General features: G+C 58.8%; 2 protein-coding genes across 4 annotated transcripts; one reads left to right on the forward strand and one right to left on the reverse strand.

Annotated features, from left to right (window-relative positions):
- Positions 1-46: 46 nt before the first annotated feature.
- LENG1 (leukocyte receptor cluster member 1) lies at positions 47-3,324 on the forward strand. The gene is made up of 4 exons (XM_004439056.3): positions 47-234; positions 1,193-1,372; positions 2,043-2,308; positions 3,031-3,324. Exons 1-4 carry the CDS (start codon positions 103-105, stop codon positions 3,248-3,250), a joined length of 798 nt encoding a protein of 265 aa, XP_004439113.1. The 5' UTR covers positions 47-102; the 3' UTR covers positions 3,251-3,324.
- On the reverse strand, positions 3,282-19,820 carry CNOT3 (CCR4-NOT transcription complex subunit 3). Of its 3 annotated transcripts, none has more exons than XM_014794264.2 (18): positions 19,576-19,820; positions 14,902-14,976; positions 14,719-14,786; positions 14,386-14,460; positions 14,148-14,237; positions 13,766-13,894; positions 13,566-13,661; positions 12,062-12,284; positions 11,834-11,967; positions 11,288-11,344; positions 9,444-9,834; positions 9,233-9,356; positions 8,192-8,390; positions 6,663-6,762; positions 6,372-6,570; positions 5,876-6,008; positions 5,070-5,195; positions 3,282-3,658 (listed from the first exon to the last, which is right to left on the reverse strand). In XM_014794264.2, exons 2-18 carry the CDS (start codon positions 14,924-14,926, stop codon positions 3,560-3,562), a joined length of 2,268 nt encoding a protein of 755 aa, XP_014649750.1. In that variant the 5' UTR covers positions 14,927-14,976; positions 19,576-19,820; the 3' UTR covers positions 3,282-3,559. The 3 variants fall into 3 exon arrangements, with proteins under 3 accessions (XP_014649750.1, XP_014649749.1, XP_004439111.1); XM_014794263.2 differs by having other exon boundaries at positions 14,902-14,979; XM_004439054.3 differs by having other exon boundaries at positions 12,062-12,281; positions 19,576-19,819.
- Between the last annotated feature and the right edge of the window lie 1,720 nt (positions 19,821-21,540).

Consider the following 21,540-nt stretch of genomic DNA (forward strand, 5'->3'; position numbering starts at 1 on the left):
GCCAATCCGTGTCCGAGACGGGAACAACAGGGAGGGGCATCCTCTCGCCAATCGGAAGTGCTTAGGAGGCGGGCCTGCCAGTCTGTGGACGACTACGGCGCCATGAATATCTTGCCCAAGAAGAGCTGGCACGTCCGGAACAAGGACAATGTCGCCCGCGTGCGGCGTGACGAGGCCCAGGCCCGAGAGGAGGAGAAAGAGCGTGAGCGGAGGGTGCTGCTCGCTCAGCAGGAGGTAAGGTCCGAGTGCGGCCGGGCAGGGCTCCCGGGCCGACCGCGCAGGCGCCTGGGGGGGGGGAACCGGAAGTGAGGGCAGCGCAGGCGCAGTGCGTCCCGTGCGGGTTTAGGGACCCAGCGCGGGTGGAAGTGCGTTCGGGTCTGCGCGGGGACCCCTTCGCCCTCGCCCTCGCGTTGATTTCCCCTATTCGCGTGCTTCGCCAGGCCAAAGCGGTGCCTGGCATAGAGTAGGAGCTTATGAATAAATGAACCCCTGGGCAGTTCAAGGAACCTCGGACCACTTTTTAGTTTGCCTACACAACCTGTTTATTGAGTGCCTGCTGTATGCTTGCACAGTGCAGAGCGCTTACTTGCGAAATCTCTCAAGCGCCGTTCGTTCTTAGAGGGACGCTGTCACCTACCTTCAGAGAAGTGAGATGGCTTCCGAGGAAGCCACAGCGAAGTGACAGTGGGACAAGCCGATTCCGCTCCGTGGGCGAGCCCTTTCCCTGCACTGGACTCACACACAAACACCAGAGGCTCTCTTTATAGCTCCTAACCTCTGGTTTACACCCACCTTTCAGTCCTTTAGCCAATCTGATCCTCAGCACTAGCTGGGAAGTGGCCTTGGCTTTTAAAATTCACATTTATGAGTAGAAACTGCAAATAAGCTGGGGGTAGCGACTTGGGGCCCTGCCTGGAATTCAGAGCGCCTGTCCTAATACACGTTTTGGCTGCCTTCATAGTTGTTTTTATTGTGTCACCCGAGATTAAGAACCCTCTGGCTTACTGTTTGAAAGGCGTTGCCTCACTCCCCACCCTGGGACGGGTGCTCTTCCGGGCTCCTAGTGCCTCTGCTCCCTTTCTTGTAGTCCCCCGCACTATGGGCTGCGATTTTCTGTGGTCGGCACCAGACTCAGTTCCTTGAATTACATCTAGATTCTCAATGTTCTGCCTGTACCTTTCTTTTCCCCCAGGCCCGCACAGAATTCCTGCGGAAGAAAGCCAGGCATCAGAACTTGCTACCTGAGCTGGAAGCAGCAAAGCGGGGAGCCCCAAGTTCTGGCCCTGTGGACCTGTTTCGGGAGCTGCTGGAGGAAGGGAAAGGGGTGACTGGAGGCAATAAAGAGTACGAGGAAGAAAAGCGACAGGAGAAAGTAAGCTGGCCTCACCCTGCATCACAGCAGTCAGGCTAGAGCTGGGGGAAGGGCACTCTGCCCCACTATGTGACCGACAGGAGTACAGGGAGATGGTGGGGGTAAGTGAGTGTGTCAGTTATTGCCATCCAGGCCTGCGGAGACTTGGAAGCGGGTGCTGGAGCCCCCAGCTCTGGGGCTGCTAGGTACAGACCCCTCAGATCTCCAACCTTATGTCAGGACCCTAGAGAGATTTGGAAAGTGTTAAGGAGCTTTGCAAAGTGTAAACCAGATCCTGACACTCACCCACTCTCAGGAATTTCTCACCAGACTCTGATTGCCTGCCGCCTGCCTCAGTCCCTCCTTTGCCTTACTTGCTTCTTTTAGGTTTTTCTTCAAGTTATCTCCCTGAAGGTGCCACCTTTGAACCCTAAAGCAGTTCCACCCCATCCTCCCCTTCCCATGCTTTTTGTTACTGAACCTGCCGTTGTCCTCCCAGGGCAGGAGCCCACCTGTGTCGGTCTGTTGTGTCCCCAGCACCTGGCAGAGTTGGCTCATGATAGGCCCTCAACTATTGGCTGAATGACTGGTTCTGCCTCCGCCGCCTTGGGGGTCCCTGTGGTCACATCCAAGGCTCCCCAAGGGGAGACACACTTGACATTCTCTCTTCCATATTTTCTCGTCCCCTCAGGAGAAGCAAGAGAAAGCTCTGGGCATCCTGACATACCTGGGCCAGAGTGCAGCGGAAGCCCAGACACAGCCCCCTTGGTACCAGCTCCCCCCCAGGCGAGGGAACCCCCCACCTGGCCCTGGACCAGATGAGAAGATCAAGAACCGCCTGGACCCTCTGTGTGAGATGCAGAAGCATCTGGGGAAGAAGAGACGGCACAGTGGTGACAGTGGTGGTTGCAACAAAAAGGAAAAGAAGGAGGGGTCTGAGAAGCATCGGCCCAAAGAGTAAGGAAGCCTGCCATGGCCTGTGTGGGCACCACAGAAGCTCTGGCTGCGACAGGAGGACACTCAGTCAGGAGCTGGCTGGGTAGAGAAATGGTTCTCGATGTGGGCTCCAGCGACCTGGGGGGGCCTGACACCCCTCAGGGGGTCTGCAGTCAAATCTGTTTTCATAACACCACCACATAACTTTTTCACTCTCATTCTCAAGTGTACAGTGGAGGTTTCCAGAGGCTCTGTGATGTGAGAAGATGCCACTGCTCTGATGGCTGGGGAACACACGCTTGTGTCTTCAAGTTTTCTTAGTATTAGTAGATAAATTCACTGAAACAAAAGCTCTTGGGGTCCATTTTTAAGAGGCCAACGAGTTTGAGAACCACTGGGCTAGGGAAAAGCGGGTCTGTGCCCCAGGACGCCAGCCCCCATGAGCAAAGGGTATAGACTGACCAGTCTCCTTTCTTCTCCCGAAGGGGAAGCTGAGGCCCCGAGGGCCAGGGTGTGCTCAGGTCACACAGCTGATCTACAGCGGCCTGAGGGGCACCTGACTATAAAGCCTGGGGAGGACAGAGGCCCACGTGAGGGGAGGCCTGGGTCCTTGCCCCTGGGGGGGTAAGGCCAGCACCCTGGCCTCGGGCAGGGGCTCCAGTTATAGAGCCCTCTTCAAGAGGCTGGGGAGGGTGGGCCCTCCTAGGGGTACTAGCTTTCTGACTGGACTCCTTTTCTCCCAGACCCCCGTCCCTGGACCAGCTTCGAGCTGAACGTCTCCGGCGAGAAGTGGCTGAGAGGGCTCGTGCAGAGGCCCTGCTGGCCCGAGTCCAAGGCAGGGTGTCCCAGGAGGATCAGCCAGAAGAGGCGGACGATCGGCGGAGGCGGTACAACTCCCAGTTCAACCCCCAGCTGGCCCGGCGCCCCCGCCGGCAGGACCCCGCCTGGCTCATTGACTCCTGAGGGGTACAGGAGAGGCCGCTGCTGCCAGCCGTCATATAAAACTATTTATTCATAAATATTTTCCAAAATGAAAATAGGTTTACCAAAAAATGTCCCTCACTGGGGAGGGGAGGAGGGGGCAGCCCTCGCCCCCGGGCCCCCAGGGCGGGGCTGGGAGGAAGACAAAACCTCCCAGCCGCCTCCCTGCTTCCTGGGGGAGGAGGCTGCCCCATGGCCTGGGGCCTCCCCCAAGTCTTCCAGGGCAGGGCCTTCACCTGGGCAGGGGGATCAGCATGCGGGGGGAGGGGAGGGTGGAGGGAGGGGCCGGTGTCACTGGAGGTCCCGGTCCTCCAGGTAGCGGTACTCAAAGGTGAAGCCTTCCTTCTTCCGCTGGCCCCACTTCTCGTAGTCAAAGTAGATGTAGGTGCCCTGGCCGGGGGAGAAGGCGGTCAGTGAGTGGACGAGGAGGTGGTCGGGGATCTGGGCCGGACCGACAGACAGAGGGGACAGTTCTTAGGGCCACGGATGTGCCAGGCACCAGGCCAACTGCCCTGCATGCATGCTCTTCTCAGGTAGGAAACGTTATCACGCCTGCTTTAGAGGAAACGGAGGGAGGCGCAGAGAGGTCACGCCCGAGGTCGCGTGCCAGAGCTGGGCCTCAGCCCCGGCACATTTGGAAAGCCTTCTATTGCTTCTCATGATGGCTGTGGCTTTTGAGCACTGATCAGGTGCAGAGTACGTGATGTATATCCTAGCATTTAGTCTTCACAAAACCCTTGAGGCCATTACCCCGTCCTAGAGAATGGAACAGGCTCAGAGTCTACATCCAGGCGCGCTGCTGGGACAGACGTTTTATTGGTGACAGTGATGGTGTGGGACTCTTGGAAGGACTGACTGATGCCGTGAAATAAACTAACTCGGATGATTACTCTGGACCAAAGCAGGACGGGCAGGAAGTCTGCGGTTAGCGTCAGAGGACACGGGGAAGGGGGCTGGGTTCTGAATGAATGTCTGAAATGCTTCAAAGAACTGAGGGGAGGGGACTGAGCTCTGAGGACAAGGACCTTGTTCAGTACTTGGCATCAGGCAAATATTTGGTGGAAAAACCACTGTGGAACAGAACACACCAACTAAAAGTAATTTGAAACAAAATACGCCCATGACACTTACTACGTAGCAGGCACCATTAAGTACTTACATGTTATTAACTCATTTAATCCTCATAACAACTACATAAGGTGGGTCCTGTCACCCTGTTTTTACACATGAGGAAATGCAGACAGAGATTCAAGTGATTTGCCCAAGGTCACCCAGCTAGAGTTAGGTTCAAACCCAGGTAGTCTGGCTCCAGAGTGTTTGAGAGAAGTGGGAGGTTCCAATCAATTATCAGAACACAAGAAGGTCATTAAAACAAATAGCTTCCCCATTTGTATTTGCTGAGCCCCTGCTCTGCTGGTGCTGGGGACCAGGGGAAGGAGACTGACAAGGTCTCTGTGCAGTGCAGCCGTGGTCTTGGGTGGGAGACACCACAAACACCACTGCGCCACAGGAGAGGCGCACGGCGGAGGCACAGGCTGCGTGGCTGGGAAGGCTCCTCTGAGGAAGGGACGTTTAGGCTAGGACCTACGGGGGGACTAGGAATTGGCCAAGTGAAGAATGAATGTGACTCAAGTGGCTCAGGTGAACAAATGGCCTAAGGAACCGAGCTGGCTGAAGGCTGGTGGTGAAGGGGGGAAGCAGGAGAGGCCAGCAGGGGTGCGAGCCTGCGTGTGGAGCGAGGACTCTACCCTGACTCCACCAGCGGGACCAGAGTGGGCGGGGCACAGGGAGGGGCCCTCACCTGCTCGAACTCATCGGTGATGGTCTTGGGCTCCTCGTGCCTCTGGAACCACATCATGTACTTGGTGTGGAATCGCCACGACTGCTTCTTTAGGGCCTTGGCTGCCAGGTACTGCGCCTTAGTGCCCTGGGGGAGGAAGGGTGGAGCGGGGGATCAGGAGGCCCCCAAACTGGGAGAGGGTGAGGGGGACAGGGCAGGGCAACAGGGCTGCCCCCAGGCCCCGCCACAGACCGAGGTTGGACTGGACAATCCAGTTGGAGATGGGCTGGGGCACAGAACATACCAATGCTGGTCAGGAGAAGGAAAATGAGACAGGAGGTGGAAATTGCTTTCAGAGAAGCTTTGAGAAGCAAGAGAAACTAATGTGTGATGAGAACTGAGAGAGGAGGCAACTTAGAAAGTTTCCCACGGCGGGATGAGGGTGAAGGTTCTCCATAACTCACTGGGGTCAGGCAGAGGTTGGACAGTTTCCTAGTGGTCTCCAGGGAGGCCCAAGGATGTGCCAGTGAGCAGTGTGCAGGGACAGCCGAGACTGAACTGGGGACAGGCACTGTGGGCCATGCCAGAGGGTGAAGTGGGGCTGGGGCTCCCCAGCAGCTGCAGTGGACCAACCTAGCCCTGAACCTCTGTGCTGGAAGCGGGGACAGGGGCCAGTTTGAGGGGGGCCCGGGACTTGGGGATAGGGAGGGGGTGCGGTCCCAGTGGCCGCAGTGGGGCACCCACCTCGCCCCTCCAGCCCGAGGGGGGACGGCGGCGGTGGCGGCGAAGCCGGGGGGCCCGAGGCTGCCCCGGGGGCCCTGCTGTACCTCCAGATAGTAGAAGATGAAGAAGAGCGTCTCAGTCGACAGGCGCTGGTAGAACTCCACGGTGTCCGAGTGTGGGGGTGGCATCTGGTGGTGGTAGGGGGGCGTCGGGCAGGGGTTCCGGGGGAGGTACTGCCTGTGGGGCACAGGAGGATTAATTCCAGTGCCCGCCAACCCCTGCTCTGCATCGGGGGGGGGGGGGGGGCAGAAACCCACCCCTCATCTGCCCACAGCCTCTGTTACCAAGGCAGGCGGAACCTGGCCTCCCTGCTTCCCCACCTCACACAGATCAGTGGGAGCTTCTCAGGCACCTAACACCCCAACACTGAACTCCTCAGTCCCCGCCTCTGTGGAAAGCCCCAAGTCAGGTGCCCAGCATTTTATGAGGGCCAGCAAGCTTCACCTAGTGTCTCAGGACCAGGGAGCCAGATCCCCACCACAGGTTCCTCCCTCAGACTCAGGGGTCCCGGCCCCCACCCTCACCCCCATGACCCCTCACCGGATACGCTCGGAGTCTGAGGGGTGGGGCATGTGGTGCCAGGCGGCCTCTTCCATGGCCTGCTGGTAGAGCTGCTCCTTGGTGAGGGGCACAGGCCCCAGTGGACACACACCCAGCGACAGTGGGATGTTCACCTCTGACAGCTGTAGGGGCGGCTGGGCTGAGGCTGGGGGAGCCGACGTGCTGCTCAGGATGATGTCTGTGGGGAGGGCAGGGCCAGGCCCTCAGGTGAGGCTGGTGCGGGGCCAGCCCCTCCTCACCGGGTCGCCTCCACCATGCCCGGACCCTCACCTCGCTCAGTCAGGTGCAGCGTCGGCACGGGGTCCTCGATGCCAGAGCTGATGGCTGCCCGCTCTGCCATGGACTTCAGAGAGCTCAGAGGCTCAGGGGCCTGGGGAGGGAAGAGGTGCCTGGCCTCAGTGCCCGGGGCAGAGAGCTGGTACAGTACTCAGGCCTGGGCACTAGCCTGCTCTAGCGGGAAGGTCAGCTCAGCAAAGGCCATTAGTATAAAAGAACGTTCACAGGCGCCCCCAACAGTGGGGACAAAAACAGGACACGAGGGAACTACTGACCGAAGAGGAGCACCTAGTAGGCGTGGGCCCTACTGTGTGATACTGTGTGGTGATGCTGAAGGTACATACTAGCTACAGTGACACACTACAGAGGAAAGACGTGTGGTGTGCCATTTCTGTCACAGGAGACCCAGTGGACACACCTCTCTGACACACCTGGAGAACACCCACTCACTGCCAGCTGCACCATGTGACATCACTAAGGAGGCAGACCTCGCAGCCACCCCATCTGGAGGTGTAAGAGTGATCAAGTCCGTTTTCCAGATGAAGGGAGGCACCCAAGGCACTGAAGCCTTGGACCTGCGCAGGCGGGCACTCACACCCTGTGGAACCCAGGCGAAAACACACCGGCCCAGGAAGTCTCCCCGACGTCCTGCTGCTGCCATTCCAGACCCTGGTGATCAGGACCCCAACGCCCTCTCCAGCGACACGCTGCCATCACGGCCTTGCAGACAGCCTGCACCCTGTCCTGCAGAGTGGACACCCCCCTCCTCTCTCTGCTGAACCCCGTGCCTAGCCTTCCAACTACCACTCCGACATCAGCCCCTCCTAGAACTCCTGCATGGGAGAACCACTGCTTCCTCTGATAGCCTTTCCTGCCACTGGGACCACACCCACCCTGGTCCGGGTCCCAGCTTAGATATCACCCCCACAAGAGGGCTTGCTGGGCGCTCCCCCCAGGTTTAAGTCAGATGTGCCTGTGTGGGTCCACAGCACCCTCTGCCCCTGCCCTGACCAGACACGCCCTGTACGGTCACGCTCTGCTCCCTGTACAGAGAAGGCAGGAACTGGGTGCATCTACCCCACTCAAATATGGCTCAGAGCAGACGTCAACAGTGTTTTCTCAGCTTAAATGGTTTCTTCAAGGGAAAAGGAGGATGGTAAGTTGGACAGTGGGCGTGTAAATAGAGAGAAGTGTGTCTTAAGACAAGGGGATGGAGACTGAGGGCTGGAGGATGATGGTGGACACCCAGAGCAATGGAGAGAAGCTATAGGACAGACAGGGCGGGGGGTGGGAGGGGCGGGGTGGAGGAGAAGCCCAGAGAGAAGGTGAGGGTGCAGGTGGTAGGGGAAGACTCGGAGGAGGAGCAAGTGCACCACAGGGAGAGAGAGCCAGAGCAGCAGAGAGCAGAGGCTGGAGGTGGCAGGTAGAGACCTGGAGGGAGGGGACAGCAAATGTCTGGAGCGAAGATGGCAGAGCCAGGGCACAGAGAGACTCGGGGCCCGCCGGGGATGTGCAGGGCCCACCTTGATCTCCGGGGCAGTGCTGAACTGCGGAGGTCCGTTGAGCAGGGCACCGGCTGCCTTGGCCTCGCCGAAGCTGGGCGTTGGGGAGCTGGGAGGGTTCACAGGTAGTGGCACCAGGAGGCTGGGTCCCCCAGCATTGTTCCCTGAGCCTGGGGCCACGCCCCCAGCGCCTGTCGAGGCTGCCGCACTGGGTTCCTTCCTTGGGAGAGGACAAGGGAGTAGGGCTAGAGGGAAATCACCGAGGGTGGGATAGACAGGAAGGCCTGGGCCATCAGGGGAAGGAATCAGAACAGGGACAACACACAAAGACGGGACCTGCGAGGGGCAGGCTGAGGGACAGACGGGAGGGCAGGGGCTCTTAGGGCAAAGGCAGAACCAGCCCGTGGGGTCATCTCCCATCAGTAAAGAGGAGCTGGGGAGCTGGGAATGAGGATTCTCAGGATGCTCCAACAGAGGCCACACGGCTGAATGTTCACTAGGAAACAGGCAGGCTTTCTGGAATAGTCCATGGAAGAGGAGGGTATGGCAAGCGAATGTTCCAAGCACAAAACAAGATGCCCTGGACAGATGCCCCCCTGGGCTGGTCTTCCCTCCGTCCCACACAGGAGGTTAAACAGTCTTGGGGCATTCTTCTGGGAAACGGGGACCCAGTGGAGTGGTTTGATCTAATATTTGTAGGGGCGGCTGGGGGGAGGAAGGAGACTGTGGAATCTTTCACTGAGCCCTCCGATGGAGTCAGGTGGGCCCTGGGGCAGGTAACAGTAAGGGGCGATGGGCAAAACCAGAGCTCCTCCAGGAAAGGAGAAGTCAGAGCGCCTTCTAGCAGTTCACCAAGGGAGTGTGGGGCTCTGAGAACAATCCCAATTAGATGAGGAATGTTTTAGAACATTCCAAAGGCAAAGCTGGAGGACAGATGTACACAGTGTCCCAGCTGGAAAGAGGTGGGTACACAGCTCATAGGGAAGACCCGACTGACAAGGGCAGGGAACCTTGTGCCAAAAGGCTGCTTGTCCCCAACCCTGCTGAAGGCAGGACACTCACGAGGTGCTGGGAGGTGGGTTGTGAGGGCCAGATGGGGGGCCCAGAGCCTGGCTGCTGGCGTTGTTGCCCCCACTGCTGCTGAGAGCCACTTCTGCCGGGCTGTCTGCCACTACCGAGCTGTAACCTGGGGGAAGCAAGAGGGAATGAAAAGGGGTCATCAGCAGCTACCCCAGGAGCCCCCGCTCCCCGCCCCGGCAGCCTCCCCGCTTACTGGTGGCACCATTCTGCTTGCCCGCGCCTCCACCTCCACTGCTGTTACTACTGCTGCTGCCTCCTCCGCTGCCTCCTCCGCTGCCTCCGCCTCCCCCACCAGGCTGGACACTGGGGGGCCGGGGCTGGGCGGTGCTGGGCCCACTGGGGGCTGGCGGGGCTACCGCCTGGGCATAGGGGGCGGGGGTGCCCGAGTTGTGGCTGGGAGCTGGGCTGGCCTTGGAGCCCAGGGCACTTGGGGGCGCTGCCGGGGCAGGGGCCCCATTGTTGCCAGGGGTGGTGCTCAGGGCTGAGGTGGCAGGCGGGGGGCCAGAGGAGTAGCTGGGCGGCACAGCTGGGGACTGAGGGTGCTGGTTGCTGTGGACAGGCTTGGAGCCGTTTTTGGCTGGAGACTGTGGGTGGGAGAGAGAAGAGGGTCAGACCCCAGGGGGCCAGCAAGTCTGCCAAGCCTCCCACACACCCCTGCTTCCCCGAGACGGGTTCCATTGTCATTGCTGGCCTCCCTGCCCCCAGCTGCCCCTTCGCCTCCTGGGGACCTGGGTGACCTCACTCACCCTCATGGCTGGAATCACCACCCGCATACTTAAAACACTCATGCAGGTTTAGCCTGCACCCAGCTTTCCACATCTTGCCCGGACACCTCCCCACAATGTCCCACGGGGATCTGACACACAACTTGGGCGTAAGAAAAACCCAGGTGTCTGGCGACAGAGAGCCGGGGGGAAACACCTAAGTGTCCTCAGTACGAGATTAACTGAAAGCAGCTGAAAGCCCAAAAGAAGGAAAAACAGCTGAGAATCAGACAGTAATTCTGAACGTCACTTCAAGGGTCACAAAAGCAACTTATAGGCCGTTAACGACCAACACTCCAGACAGCAGAACCAATAACATGCCCACGGCAACCCCTGTGGTCAGGCTGTTGACAGACAAGTCCTCACTGCCTCCTGGACTCGTCCTGACGCCCCACAGGCACCTCATGCTCGCCAGGCACCAAGTGCGACTCTCCATCGACTCCTTCCAGGCACACCCGCTTGCCCAGGTCCCACACCAGCCTCATCACCGCCTGCCTCAGGGTCCTCCATGGGCCCGACCCTCCCGACAGCCCATGGAGGGGCTTTGGGTCCACCAAGCTCCTGCCTGACGACATCCTTGTCGTGCAGCAGCGTTTCCTAAAGTGTGCTCCTGTCCTGGGGGTGGTACCAGAACTCACAGGGTTCACTAGGGCAAAAAAGAAATTCTGGGAAGTGCTTCCCCTCTTGGATGCTTGCAATGTACATCATCAGTGCAACCAAGGCCTTGAGAAGTCCTGAAGGAAAGAAACCTGCTTGATTTCTGAGAAGTCTATCATTTCTCAGGCTTGGTGGGCCCTTTCAGAGCTGGTCAGCGAGGTCAGGGCCCCTCACCAACAATCCATGGTCCTGCACTCATGGTCAGCCCCGCAGACCTGGCCAGGCTCACCTCTCCACACTTCCAAGCTTTGGGTTACGACTCGCCTGTGTTACCTGCTACCACCTCACCCTGTGACGTCCACCTTTCCCCGCTAAGCAAACTCAAGTCTTCCCCTAACGCCCAGGGCCGATGCCCTTCCAGAGCAGCATCTCCTGACCAGGCCAGGTGGTCACCCCGTGCCACCCCTTCAACCACAGCACCAGTCAGTCACTTTGCCTGCCCATCCGCACCTGCCCTGATTAATGCCACAGGCCTCCCTCAGGGCAGCACTACCTTCTGACCCACCTGTGTCCCTGAAGCCCAGCACTGTGGCCGTATTCAGGCCTTAATAAGCCTTTGAGAACCAACCAAGGAATAAGTGATGTGCTCGTCAATGTCAGATGTCATTAGACCCACCTGGCTGACTTCACTATCTGTCGAGCGTCCCCTCTTCTTGTCATCTTCAGAATTTTCCTGAGGTGGGAGAGGCTAGTCAGAAACCCCTGAGACCTCTAAGGCCCCGACAGGTGCCAATCTCTGAACTTCCCAGGGACCTGGACCCAGCTGACTGACCTTCTGGCCCCAGTACCTATGGCCTTATCTCGCTAGGGAATCTACTGAAATCCTGACTCCCCAGGGACTGTCTTCTGGGAGCAAGCACCACCTGCCAGCCTCTTAAGGAACCAGGAAGCTGCTCTCCTTAGGGAATCCAACCTTTGATCCCTGCCCAACACATCCAGCTGCCTGGGCACCCCATGCACCAGCCTCCCACCTCCACACCCAGGACTCACATGAGGCTGAGTCCATCCTATCAGCTCTCTACAGCCCTTAAGGCCCAGACCCTTGACACCCAGATCCCCACTGCCTCGATTACTCTAGCCAGTGTTTCTGAGACCCAGCCTCCCGACGCCTTGGCCCTTGCACGCTCTGTGCTCCTCAGGGACTCAGATCCCCAGGCCTCACCGTGGTGCAGTTGGCCGGGCTGGGCGGGATGGGAGAGCTAGAGGTGGTCGAGGTGGGCGTGCTGCTGGACTGGTTGAAGATCTCATCCTCCATGTGACTGTGGCTGGGGGGGGAGGTGGCGACCAGCGCCTGTGCTGTGGGGGCAGGGGAGGGCGTGCTGAGCTGGCTCAGACGCCCCCCCACCTGGCCCTCACCACCCTGCGCTCACAGGTCAACCCGGGGCCTCACGAATGTCCTCGAGGTCCAGGTCGTCGTAGAGGAACTCGTTCTCCTCGAAGTCGGGGTCCTGGGACGAGTCGACGTAGTACTCGACGTCATCCTTGATCTTGCGGATGGCGTCGACGAGGATGGAGTCGTTGTCCAGCATGCGCAGGATGGTCTCCAGCATGCGCACGTGGTAGCGGTGCTTCTCGATGTGCCGCTTCAGGCCCTCGATCCGGTCCTGCTTCTGCTGGCGAGCCCAGGGCCAGGCTCAGGGGCTGCAAGGCGCCTGCCTCGCCCCTCCTGCCCCCACAGAACCTGTCCTCAGTCCCTGACCCCTGTGGAGGCCCAGAGGCTCCACTCCGGCCCCTCCCGGCGTGGGGCAGTGTGGAGTCTGCCCACCCTCTGACCCCTGTGGGAACCCAATCTTAGGCTGCCGACCCCTCAGGGATCCCACAGCTGCCTCCTCAGACGTCCCTGGAGACCTTAGAGGACCCCGAGATCCCTGTGCCTCCCCTACAACTTGGCACTACCTGCACCTCATCTGCCCGCGCAGATCTCTCAGCTGTAAGTCCCCACCTCTCTGCTAAGCCCACTCACCAGCTCTGACCACCCTCTGGGATATGGAAACAGCCCCCTCCCCATCTTGCTCCAATAGTAATAATGGCGATCCCCATTTGGGGAGAGCTCGCTGCTGATGACCATGAGAATCTTTGTCATCACCATGCGCCCCATGCAGATACCCCCAAGGGAGCCCAGATTCAGAAGCCTAGCACCTAGGCTCACGGTACCTGCCAAGGCCCCAATTCGTTTTAGGATTTGACATCCTAACCCCAGTTCCAAATCCCTGCTCTCTGCAAGGAGCTATTCTATTTCTCCTCCAAGCCCCTGGTTTCCAAACCCCTCAGAGTCTCAGACACCCAACTCTGGCACACCTCCCACTTCCCAGGCTACCCCCTCCCCCCAGCTCCCTGTTCCCTGTATTTCCTGTGCCAACACGTAGACACGGTTTGCATCCCTGTGAACTCACACTCTACACTCCTGGAATTTTGGAATCTGAGCCCCTAGCACTTGGCTTTGTCCCAGACTATTCTTCTTCAGGCTGAATGCACCAATCCTCCATGTCCTGCTTTGTCCATACCTACTGTCCCCTCCTTAGGACCTGGGGCCCTCTAGGTCCTGTGAAGCCACAGCTTCAGCTGCTGGACCTCCCAGCCCTGGGTGTCTCTCAGGTCTCACACTTACTCTGCAACCCATGCAGAACTCAGCACCCTCCCCCAAACTGCTCCTCTTCTTGAGGGCCCCACTGTACTCAGACACCCAGGCTAGACCCGAGACTGCCTCACCTGCTCCCTGCACCACCCCCAGTCAGCTGCTGAGCCCCCGTGATCCTGCCTCTTGACCCCTAGTCCCAGCTGCCGGCCCCATCTGCCTCAGGAGCCCAGACCCTGACTCCCATAGGCCAGAAGAGCTAGCCTCTCCTGCTTGCCAGCCCAACTCTGTCCTCTGGGCACCGGGTCCCCCCACTCACATCCTTGTCGCCCTTCTTCTTGCGTGTCTGCACTGACAGTGACTCCACTTCACTCTCAAACTGGTCCACCTGCATGTTTAGGGTGTCGATGGTATTCTGGGGGACAGAGGGAGGGGAAAGGCAGATGGTCAGCCAAAATCTCCTCCAACACCTGGGGGTCAGGGCCCTGAGGTCACCTCCTCTTCTCTACCCCAACTCACCGTGAGCCACTGGCCGACCTCCTCCTTCTCCTTCTGGGCAGGGTCCACCTTCTGTGCCAGGCCCAGGCCCTCCTTGCTGTAGGCTTTGGTCTTGGTCTCTCGCTCCACAACTTTGAACCGTTCCATTTGCTGTGGAGAGCGCAGTTGGCAGGGGGCTCCCGAAGTGGGGAGAGGAGCTGACTAAGGGCCAGCAGACACTCAGACCTGAGCCTCGGGAGCCCAGCTCTTGGGCTCCCAGCCCATCTCCTCTCCCCTTTCCCTAGGTGCAGACGCTTTACTCTTTTCAGGGACTTCTAGAGTCTGGCTGCTCCACCTCTGCCCTCCAGGGACCCAGGAATCTGGCCACCTCCCACCTCTCAGGTACCAGGCTCTGGGCTCCTACCGTCTCAATGAGCTTGCGGTTGTCTATGAGCTGCCTCTTGTCCTTGATCTCATTGGACGCTACCCATGTCTTGATCTGGTCCCTCAGCCGCTGCAGTTGGGAAAAGCAAGACAGTCGGACTGCCTCAGGACCCGGGCACTGAGGCCCCTAGACCCCTCCTCTCCCTGGGACCCAGCAGTCCACTTTTCCCATTCCCTCCACCCTCAGGACACAGGAGTCCAGGCCCCCAGCCCCTCACTTGAAGCTTCTTAATCTCCTTCTTTAGGTCAGCCTCATACTTTTCTTTCTGGTTCGCGTTGGCTGCATTGTGGAGCTGGGGGATGGAGAGAATCCAGGCATCAGTGTGGCACTGGCTGCCCCTGGGCCCACTCCAGTGGTAAAGCTCCAGGCTCTTTCTCTGTGGGCTGGGGACACTGGGGACACCCCCAAACTCCATCTCAAAGCTGCTTCTCTTAGGTCCTTAGCATCTGGACACGCAACCCCTCTCCCTGGTAGACACCCAGAAATCCTGAACTTCTTCCTATGCTCTCCTCCCTGGAGACCCAGATTTTTAGGGCCCCAGCCCTAGTACCTTCTGCCAAATATCTTCAAACTGCTCCACGCCCTCGGACACCTTCTTGAGGCAGCGATCAATCTCACCTGGCCAGAAAGGAAGGAAGGCTGTTAACATCCTGCCAATGCAGCAGGCATCCAAAAAGGAGTTCTAGGGAGAATGAGCATGTGGCCACACAGCAGTGGGCAGTCAACACAGTACCTTGGAGTTTGCGCTTGTCCGCCATCTTCCCTGCCCTACAGACGCGCTCTCTTCATACTCTCTTGGAGACAGACGCTGCTGGGAGAGATCGGGAAGGAATACACATTTATTCCCTGGCTGGTCCAAACCCAGAGACATGAAGGAGGTCGGGAACAGTGGGATGTGTGGGACGGTAAAGGGAAGACGCATTTACTATCCGATGACACAGACCAGGCCCCGTTCTCCCTGTGCTGCCTCGAATGCCCAGCACAGGGTCTGGCTCATAGGAGGACTCTGGAAGTTTGTTGAAACAAGGAAATAGATATACTCTTTGTGTGCCTCTGACCCACGAAGTGGAAAATTCCTAGAGCATGAAGCACCTTCTTCCCAGAGGACACTCAAAAGAATTCTTTAGAACAGGAGAAACTCATGCAGCACACAGCTGACTGCTAGGGATGAAGGGATAGACCTGGAAACCACACTTCCTACAGATGTGACCAGAATCCTAACACGGGGGGAGGTTACCCTGCCAGACAAGTCAGGAGACAGAGCAGTTGCTCCTCAGGGAGAAGGGCCTAACGCTGCATGTGCATGAGCTGTAGGGGACGGAGGGGAGACGCCTGTGACTGTGAAGAGCTAAACCCACCTGTAAGGCAGGCTAGATCCAAGCAGAAGAGGGCCTCTGACCTCTACAAAGTTTATTCAGAGCAGAATCCTTAAACCAAAGGAGACAACACTCCTAACCCAAAAAGTCTGATACCAGGAAGGGTTAGAGATTTGGGGGCAAAAGGCATTACCCAAAGAGGGCCGGGAGAAGAGAGAACTCGTACTGAGACAAGAGGAGGAGAGGGACTCCTCTGTGAGAGTGCTATCTGCACACACAAAGGAATTCCATATCAAATGGATTGGTAACTTAGACTCGGGGAAACATAAACCGTCAGGGCAAGTGCCCAATACTTAGACAGAGGCATCTTCACTCTAAAGGAAGTTACATGCAACCCAGAGGGGACTGAGGTCTAAGCGGGGTCACCAGGAGCTTTAGCCCAGGGGAAGCCACACCTTAGGGCCGGACACCAAGACCAAGGGAGATGGGGAGACGGGGGAGGGAGGGTTATGCCAAGAGGACTCCTGAGCTGCCAGCAGAGGTCGCCCCCCCAGAGAGGGGCCTGTACTGAAAAGCACAGCTCCCGGGGGGGGGGGGGTGCTCCCACTCTACAGACCCAGGGCAGGGGCACTCCAGAGCAGCCCTTAACTGCAAAGAAACGCCCTACACCAGGGACTAAGAGCTTCAACTCAGAGGAAAGTCATACCAAGAGGGTCCCCACCCACAGGAAGGGAACATCTCAAGGACAATCCTGTCCAACAGAACTTTCTGCAATGATGGAAATGTTCTGTATCTGCGCAATCTGTGCCACTGAACACTTGAAATGTGGCTAGTGCAATGGAAGAACTGAACCTTTCATTTCCATTTTAACTAGTTAAAATTTAAATCACACGTGGCTAGTAGCTACCATGTGGGAGAGTGGATCAGAGGGCACGCTTTAGAACCAGAGGCCCCCAGAGGACGGGGCAGGTCCCTCAACCTCAGGGAGGTCGTACTGGCGCCCTCCTTAGGGACCCCTTCTGGTGGGTGGTAGTGAGTGTGGCACCTTAGACTTGAGGTACGAGTGTAATCTTCTCTGTAAAGGGCCAAGAGGAAAATGGTAGCACCCTCGGCCCAGGACCATCCGACATGCCAAGGTGGGGCCCAATCCAGACCTAATCCTGAGGAACATCCCAGCTCCAGGAAGGCAAAGCAGCCAGACAAGAGACCCAGGAGGTAGTCACACAGAGGAGACTCAGTACACTGGGAAGGGGCAGGCGCCTTCGATCTGGGAGCTCACGTGAGGCTAGACCCCAATACTGAGGTGTGCAGCGATCGTGACCAAGAGTGGGCCTGAGCTCCAGCACCCCAACACAGAAAAGCCTCTCACTGCCGGGGGAACAGGAATGTTAAAGAAGAGCTTGGACTCCTGGCCTCCGCCCCAGGAGCCCAACAGCAGGGCATGGGCAGGCGCTCCGGCCCAAAGGGAGAAGACATTTGGTTTCTACCCTAAATAAGGCACCACACTCCTTAGGGAGAGGGTGCCCTCTCCAGTCCCCACACTGTAGGGGCAGAACACCCAGTCCAGGGGAGGAGTTGACACCCCCAGAGGGGAATAGAACTGTGGCAGTAGCAAGTCCTGAAGGCGTGGGAAGCCAGGTGCCAGGGCCCAGAAGTGATGTTTCAGACAGAACCTCCAAGTGGGCAACAGCTGAGACCCGGAGAGCACACACCTGATCTGAGGGAGGCAGCTCCTCCACAGAGAAGGGCAAGTACCACGGGCCCAGGGCATTTGCACCCCTAGAGGCTGGGTACTACAGTGGGCAGGAGCCTTAGCCCAAGAGACAATACCCCTCCCTCCAAAGAAATACCCCACATCAAAGGGGTGCCTGTACCTTAGGTCCCTCAGCAAGGGTCAGAGAGAAAGGAAACTAGAGCTTGAGTCTTGACGTGGAGATGCCACCACAGAAGAGCCCCACCGCTCTGGGGAAATCCAAGATCCTCCAGGGGAAGGTACCATGGCAGGCCCACTCTGAGATAGAGGGGCATCTCAGGCACAGAAGAACTTGTGCTCTCACAGTGCCGGGACTCAAACAGCACTGAGGGATCTGAGAACCCTGGCCCAGGAGACTTAACGAAAAAAAGAAATTCTTTGTCCAAGAGGAAAGCACATCCCCACAAGTAAGGAGCCCATAACTAGGGGGTGGATGGGGTAAGCAGTGTGCCAGACCCACAGGAGCCAACAACCCTAAAACGAGGAGCCAAGACTAATAAAGAAGAGCCCCCAAAAGTTCACCTCAGGAGAGCTGACACTGTCAGGAGACCTGATGAAGGGTAGGGCAGGAGGAGCAGAAGGCTTAGTCCTGGGGAACTAACACCAAGCGGTCCCTAATCCTGGGGGCTGTCCTGTGCCCACACAGAGAGGCCTTGCACCATGGGGTGAGGAGCTCCAGCCTAGTGGGAAGTGATGCTGGAAGGCGATCCTTAACCCAGGAGGCTGCTGACGCAGCCACACAGAGGATCTGAGACTCTGGAAGGTAGATGTGTTAGGTCCTGGGGCAGAGGTAGTTATCTCCCCACTGGGAGGCCCCATAGCAAGGGTGGGGGACTGGGAACCCCACCTTGGTAAGGTTACACCAGAGAGATCTTTAGTCCTCAGGAAGGTGATGACAACCGGGTCTCTCCCTCAAGTCTCAGGCACCTTACACCCCCAGAGCAAGGAACCAGGGCCTCAAGAGAGGGCAGGAGCCTTTGTCCCATACAGCAAGACATCACAAGGAGGAGGCAGAAGCATTAACCCTGGGCTCCTACACCTGAGAGGGTCCTTAGTCTCACAGAGGAACACACACAGAGGGGCGCGGACACCTCAGATCCAAGAGGGACCAATACCAAGGCAGGCAGGAACCTTATCCCTGGGGATGGCAACACCGACACAGGTTCCTCACCCTAGATGAAAAGCACAACCCCAGCCTGAAAGGCCCACCCCTCCCAGTACAGGAACCTCAGGTCTATGAAGACTCATACTCCTAGGGGGTTCCAGCGGGGTGGGTGTGGGTAGGTGTGAGCCCCGGCTCTACAACCGCTCACATCAAGAAGGTTCCCTACTGCTGAAAGCTTACACATCCACAGTGAGGGACATGACACAACCACCCAGTGGGGTGGAAAGACTACACCCCAACGGAGGGACTGATGTGAATGGGGACAGAAACCAGAGACTCAGGGAAGTGACAGCCTATATAGGGAGGGCGGTGGGGGAAGGTGTCAAAAAGCCCGAACCAAAAGGGCGGGAGCGTTCGTCCCGGGGAAGGTGACAGCCCCTGAACGGAGAGGCTGGTACTGCTCAGCAGCAGCACTTGCACTGTCCACAATAGGAGATCGCCAACGACACGGAGAAGGCGAGCACTTAGGAGGTGTCACCAAGACAGCACAGGTCCCCGAGACCCAGGGAGCCACACGACCCCGCCATATGGACCCCGAGGTGGGAGAGAGGAGCCCAGACGGAGAGGCAGAGTCTGCATCCAGACTGAGCGGTGCAAACTTTGGCGGAGGCTCCAAGTGCCGGAGCTGGCAGCTCCGTCCCGGGGGAGGGCGTCCCCCACCCATGTCCAGAAAGGAGGCTGGCATCGCGGCGGGAGGGACGTGGCCCTGGGAAGGGGGCCCCGCCCCCACAAGGGTTCCCGTCCCGGGGGCTCGCAGCCCCACGCCCACGTGAAGGTGGCAGCCTCGCCCGGAGACCGCCCCCCAGCAGAAGGGACCGCCGCCGAGGGCCAGCACCTGCGGCCAGGGCGCCTCCATCCTTCCAGCGAGCAGCCGAGACCGACGCGGAGGGGGCTCGGCCCTCACACCCCCCGGGGCCCGACGCGGACGCCACGCGGGGCCGGGTCGCGGGCGGACCCCGGGCGCCGCCGAGGCCGTGGAGGAGGGAGCGGGGCCGGAGGGGCCGCCCGCGAGGAGCCCTCGAGCGCCGGGGGCGGGGGCGCCGCACGGGGGCGGGGGCGGCCATGTCGCGACAGGCGGCGGTGTCGCGGGGCGGGAGGCGGCGGGGAGGGCGGTCGACGGCGCCGCGAGGAGGAGGGGAAGGGGTCCGGCCCAGTCGAGCCTGACGCTCTCACCACAGGAGCTGGCGCCGCCGCTGAGGAGCTTATCGCGACAGGCGGGGGAGGCGAGCGCCCGCCGCCTTTTTCTCGCGCCCCGGGCCCGGGCGCTATCGCGATAGCGGCGCGAAGCGGAAGTGGGGTGGGGGGAAGTGGGCCCGGGGTTGTTCTGACGACGGGGTCGGGGCTCAAGGGAGGCCGCGGCGTCTGCCGATGGCTCCGCGGAAGCTGACCGGGCCCGGTCCAAGATGGCGGCGGCGGAGGAGGCCTCCCCTCCGCTCTTCTCGTCTCTGGCGCCGACCCGCCCCCGAGCCCCCAATATAGGCCTATCATTGCTCCGGTGGCACGTCGCTCTTGCCCCTCTAATACGCCCTATTGGCCCTGGTCAGGGATGCGGCCGGCCCCCTCTCGCGGATTGGGCAATCGCTCCAAGGCGCGGCGTTCGATTGGCCTCCCGCGCAGGCGGCTAGGATTGGCTCAGGTTTTCTTCCCCGCTCCTCCTCCTCCTCCCGCCTCAGGGCACAACACGCCAGCGCGAGGACCGGTAGGTCAATCAAGAGGCCTGTGTCGCGCTGATTGGATACACCCGCCCCCCTCTCCTAAACCAATTGGCCTGGGGGAGGAGCTAGGCTGATTAGGGGCGGGAAGTCGTCCGTCAAGTTTAGAGCCGTTTTTAATTGGTTGTGGGGGGATATTCTGCCTTGAAGCCATTGGTTGGTCCTGGAAGTGGGTGGGGAAAGCGGAGGAAGGCATGGAGAGTGGGCGTTAAAGGCCGCGTACCTAATGGGAGACAGACGGGTGCCTTCAAAGCGGGGGCCGAACTGAAGTCATCTGCCAATCAAAACAGCCCTTGGGCCAAGGGGGAGGCGCTGGGCAAGAGGGTCCACCCCTTTCCCTTCGTTGGCCCTGTTATCATTCATCCCAGGTTGTCCAATAGCGTAGCGAGTGGGCGGTACTCACTCATAAAGCGTGTGAAACGGGGCGTAGGAGGCAGGCTTGGGACTTGGGCGCATCCTTCCGCATGTGTTGTGGCCAGGCCAGGCTGGTCGGTCTGTTTCTCACATGCATCGTCTTTCTCCGAGTGCCTGTGTGTGGCACATCTCTGACTCAGTATTTGCTGAAGGAAGTAGGAGACAATGCCCCAAGTCACTGGCACCACGCACGGCCCAATTGGTTGGGAAGCGCCACGGAGGCATGGAGTTTCTGTCTTGCCTGACTGGTTACCGTGACCGTGGGAGAGCCCAAAGTAACTTGCCTCTGCATCTCCGTTTCCTCGATGTTGTGAGGACGCTGCAGAAGGCACAGATGAGATTACCCCTCTCTCCCTGTTCTTTCGGATTTACTTTTGCACGTCTACCATCATTTTCGTGATCATTCGAATCTCCCTCTCCGGATTTTGCATCCCCAGGAAGCACTCAGTTACCGTTTGCTGAATGAATAAATCAACGAATGCGGGAATGACTTGTGGTTAAGGCTTGCTAGGCATTGGTGCTTTCGTGAACCACGAGGCATTTGCCCAGGGTCACACAGCCAAGATGGGAAGCCAGATCTGCCCATCTCCTCTAGGTGGAGGAAAGTCAGATAACTCCAAGGGAGATAACAGTGAGAACGGCATCAGAATCGCCTGTGGCCAGAGAGGGAAGAATGCTTGTAAAAAGGCCATGTTCTCAGGTCCTCACAGACCAGTGCATGAAGCCCAGGGGTCTAGCAGCTAGGCTTCCTGGGTGACCCCTGTGCTCATTAGCGTGAGAGTTATTATCTAGAGCCTTGCTATTCGAAGTGTGGTCCCTGGATGGGGCAGTGCCTCTCAGGCTTCTCAGGAATCACTTGGAGATTTGTTGAAACGCAGATTCTCATTCAGGAGGTCTCAGATTCTGCTCTTCTAACAAGTTCCCAGGAGGTGCTGATGGTCCACAGTTCGCACTTTGAGCAGCAAGGTTCTCAAACTTGGCCGTACATTAGAATCACGGGGCGGGCGAGGGT

The sequence above is a fragment of the Ceratotherium simum genome, chromosome 33, assembly GCF_057802395.1.
Source record: "Ceratotherium simum simum isolate JZ-2026a chromosome 33, ASM5780239v1, whole genome shotgun sequence".
NCBI classification, from domain to species: Eukaryota; Metazoa; Chordata; class Mammalia; order Perissodactyla; family Rhinocerotidae; genus Ceratotherium; species Ceratotherium simum.

Coding starts and splice junctions, on each gene's coding strand:
- CNOT3 (XM_014794264.2), bottom strand. CDS start 14,926: ATGGCGGACAAGCGCAAACTCCAAG. Junction 11,345..11,833: donor GCCCGGCCAACTGCACCACG/GTGAGGCCTGGG, acceptor CTCCCACCTCAG/GAAAATTCTGAAGATGACAA. Junction 6,009..6,371: donor TCAGACTCCGAGCGTATCCG/GTGAGGGGTCAT, acceptor TGTGCCCCACAG/GCAGTACCTCCCCCGGAACC.
- LENG1 (XM_004439056.3), top strand. CDS start 103: ATGAATATCTTGCCCAAGAAGAGCTGGCACGTCCGGAACAAGGACAAT. Junction 235..1,192: donor TGCTGCTCGCTCAGCAGGAG/GTAAGGTCCGAG, acceptor CTTTTCCCCCAG/GCCCGCACAGAATTCCTGCG. Junction 2,309..3,030: donor GAGAAGCATCGGCCCAAAGA/GTAAGGAAGCCT, acceptor CTTTTCTCCCAG/ACCCCCGTCCCTGGACCAGC.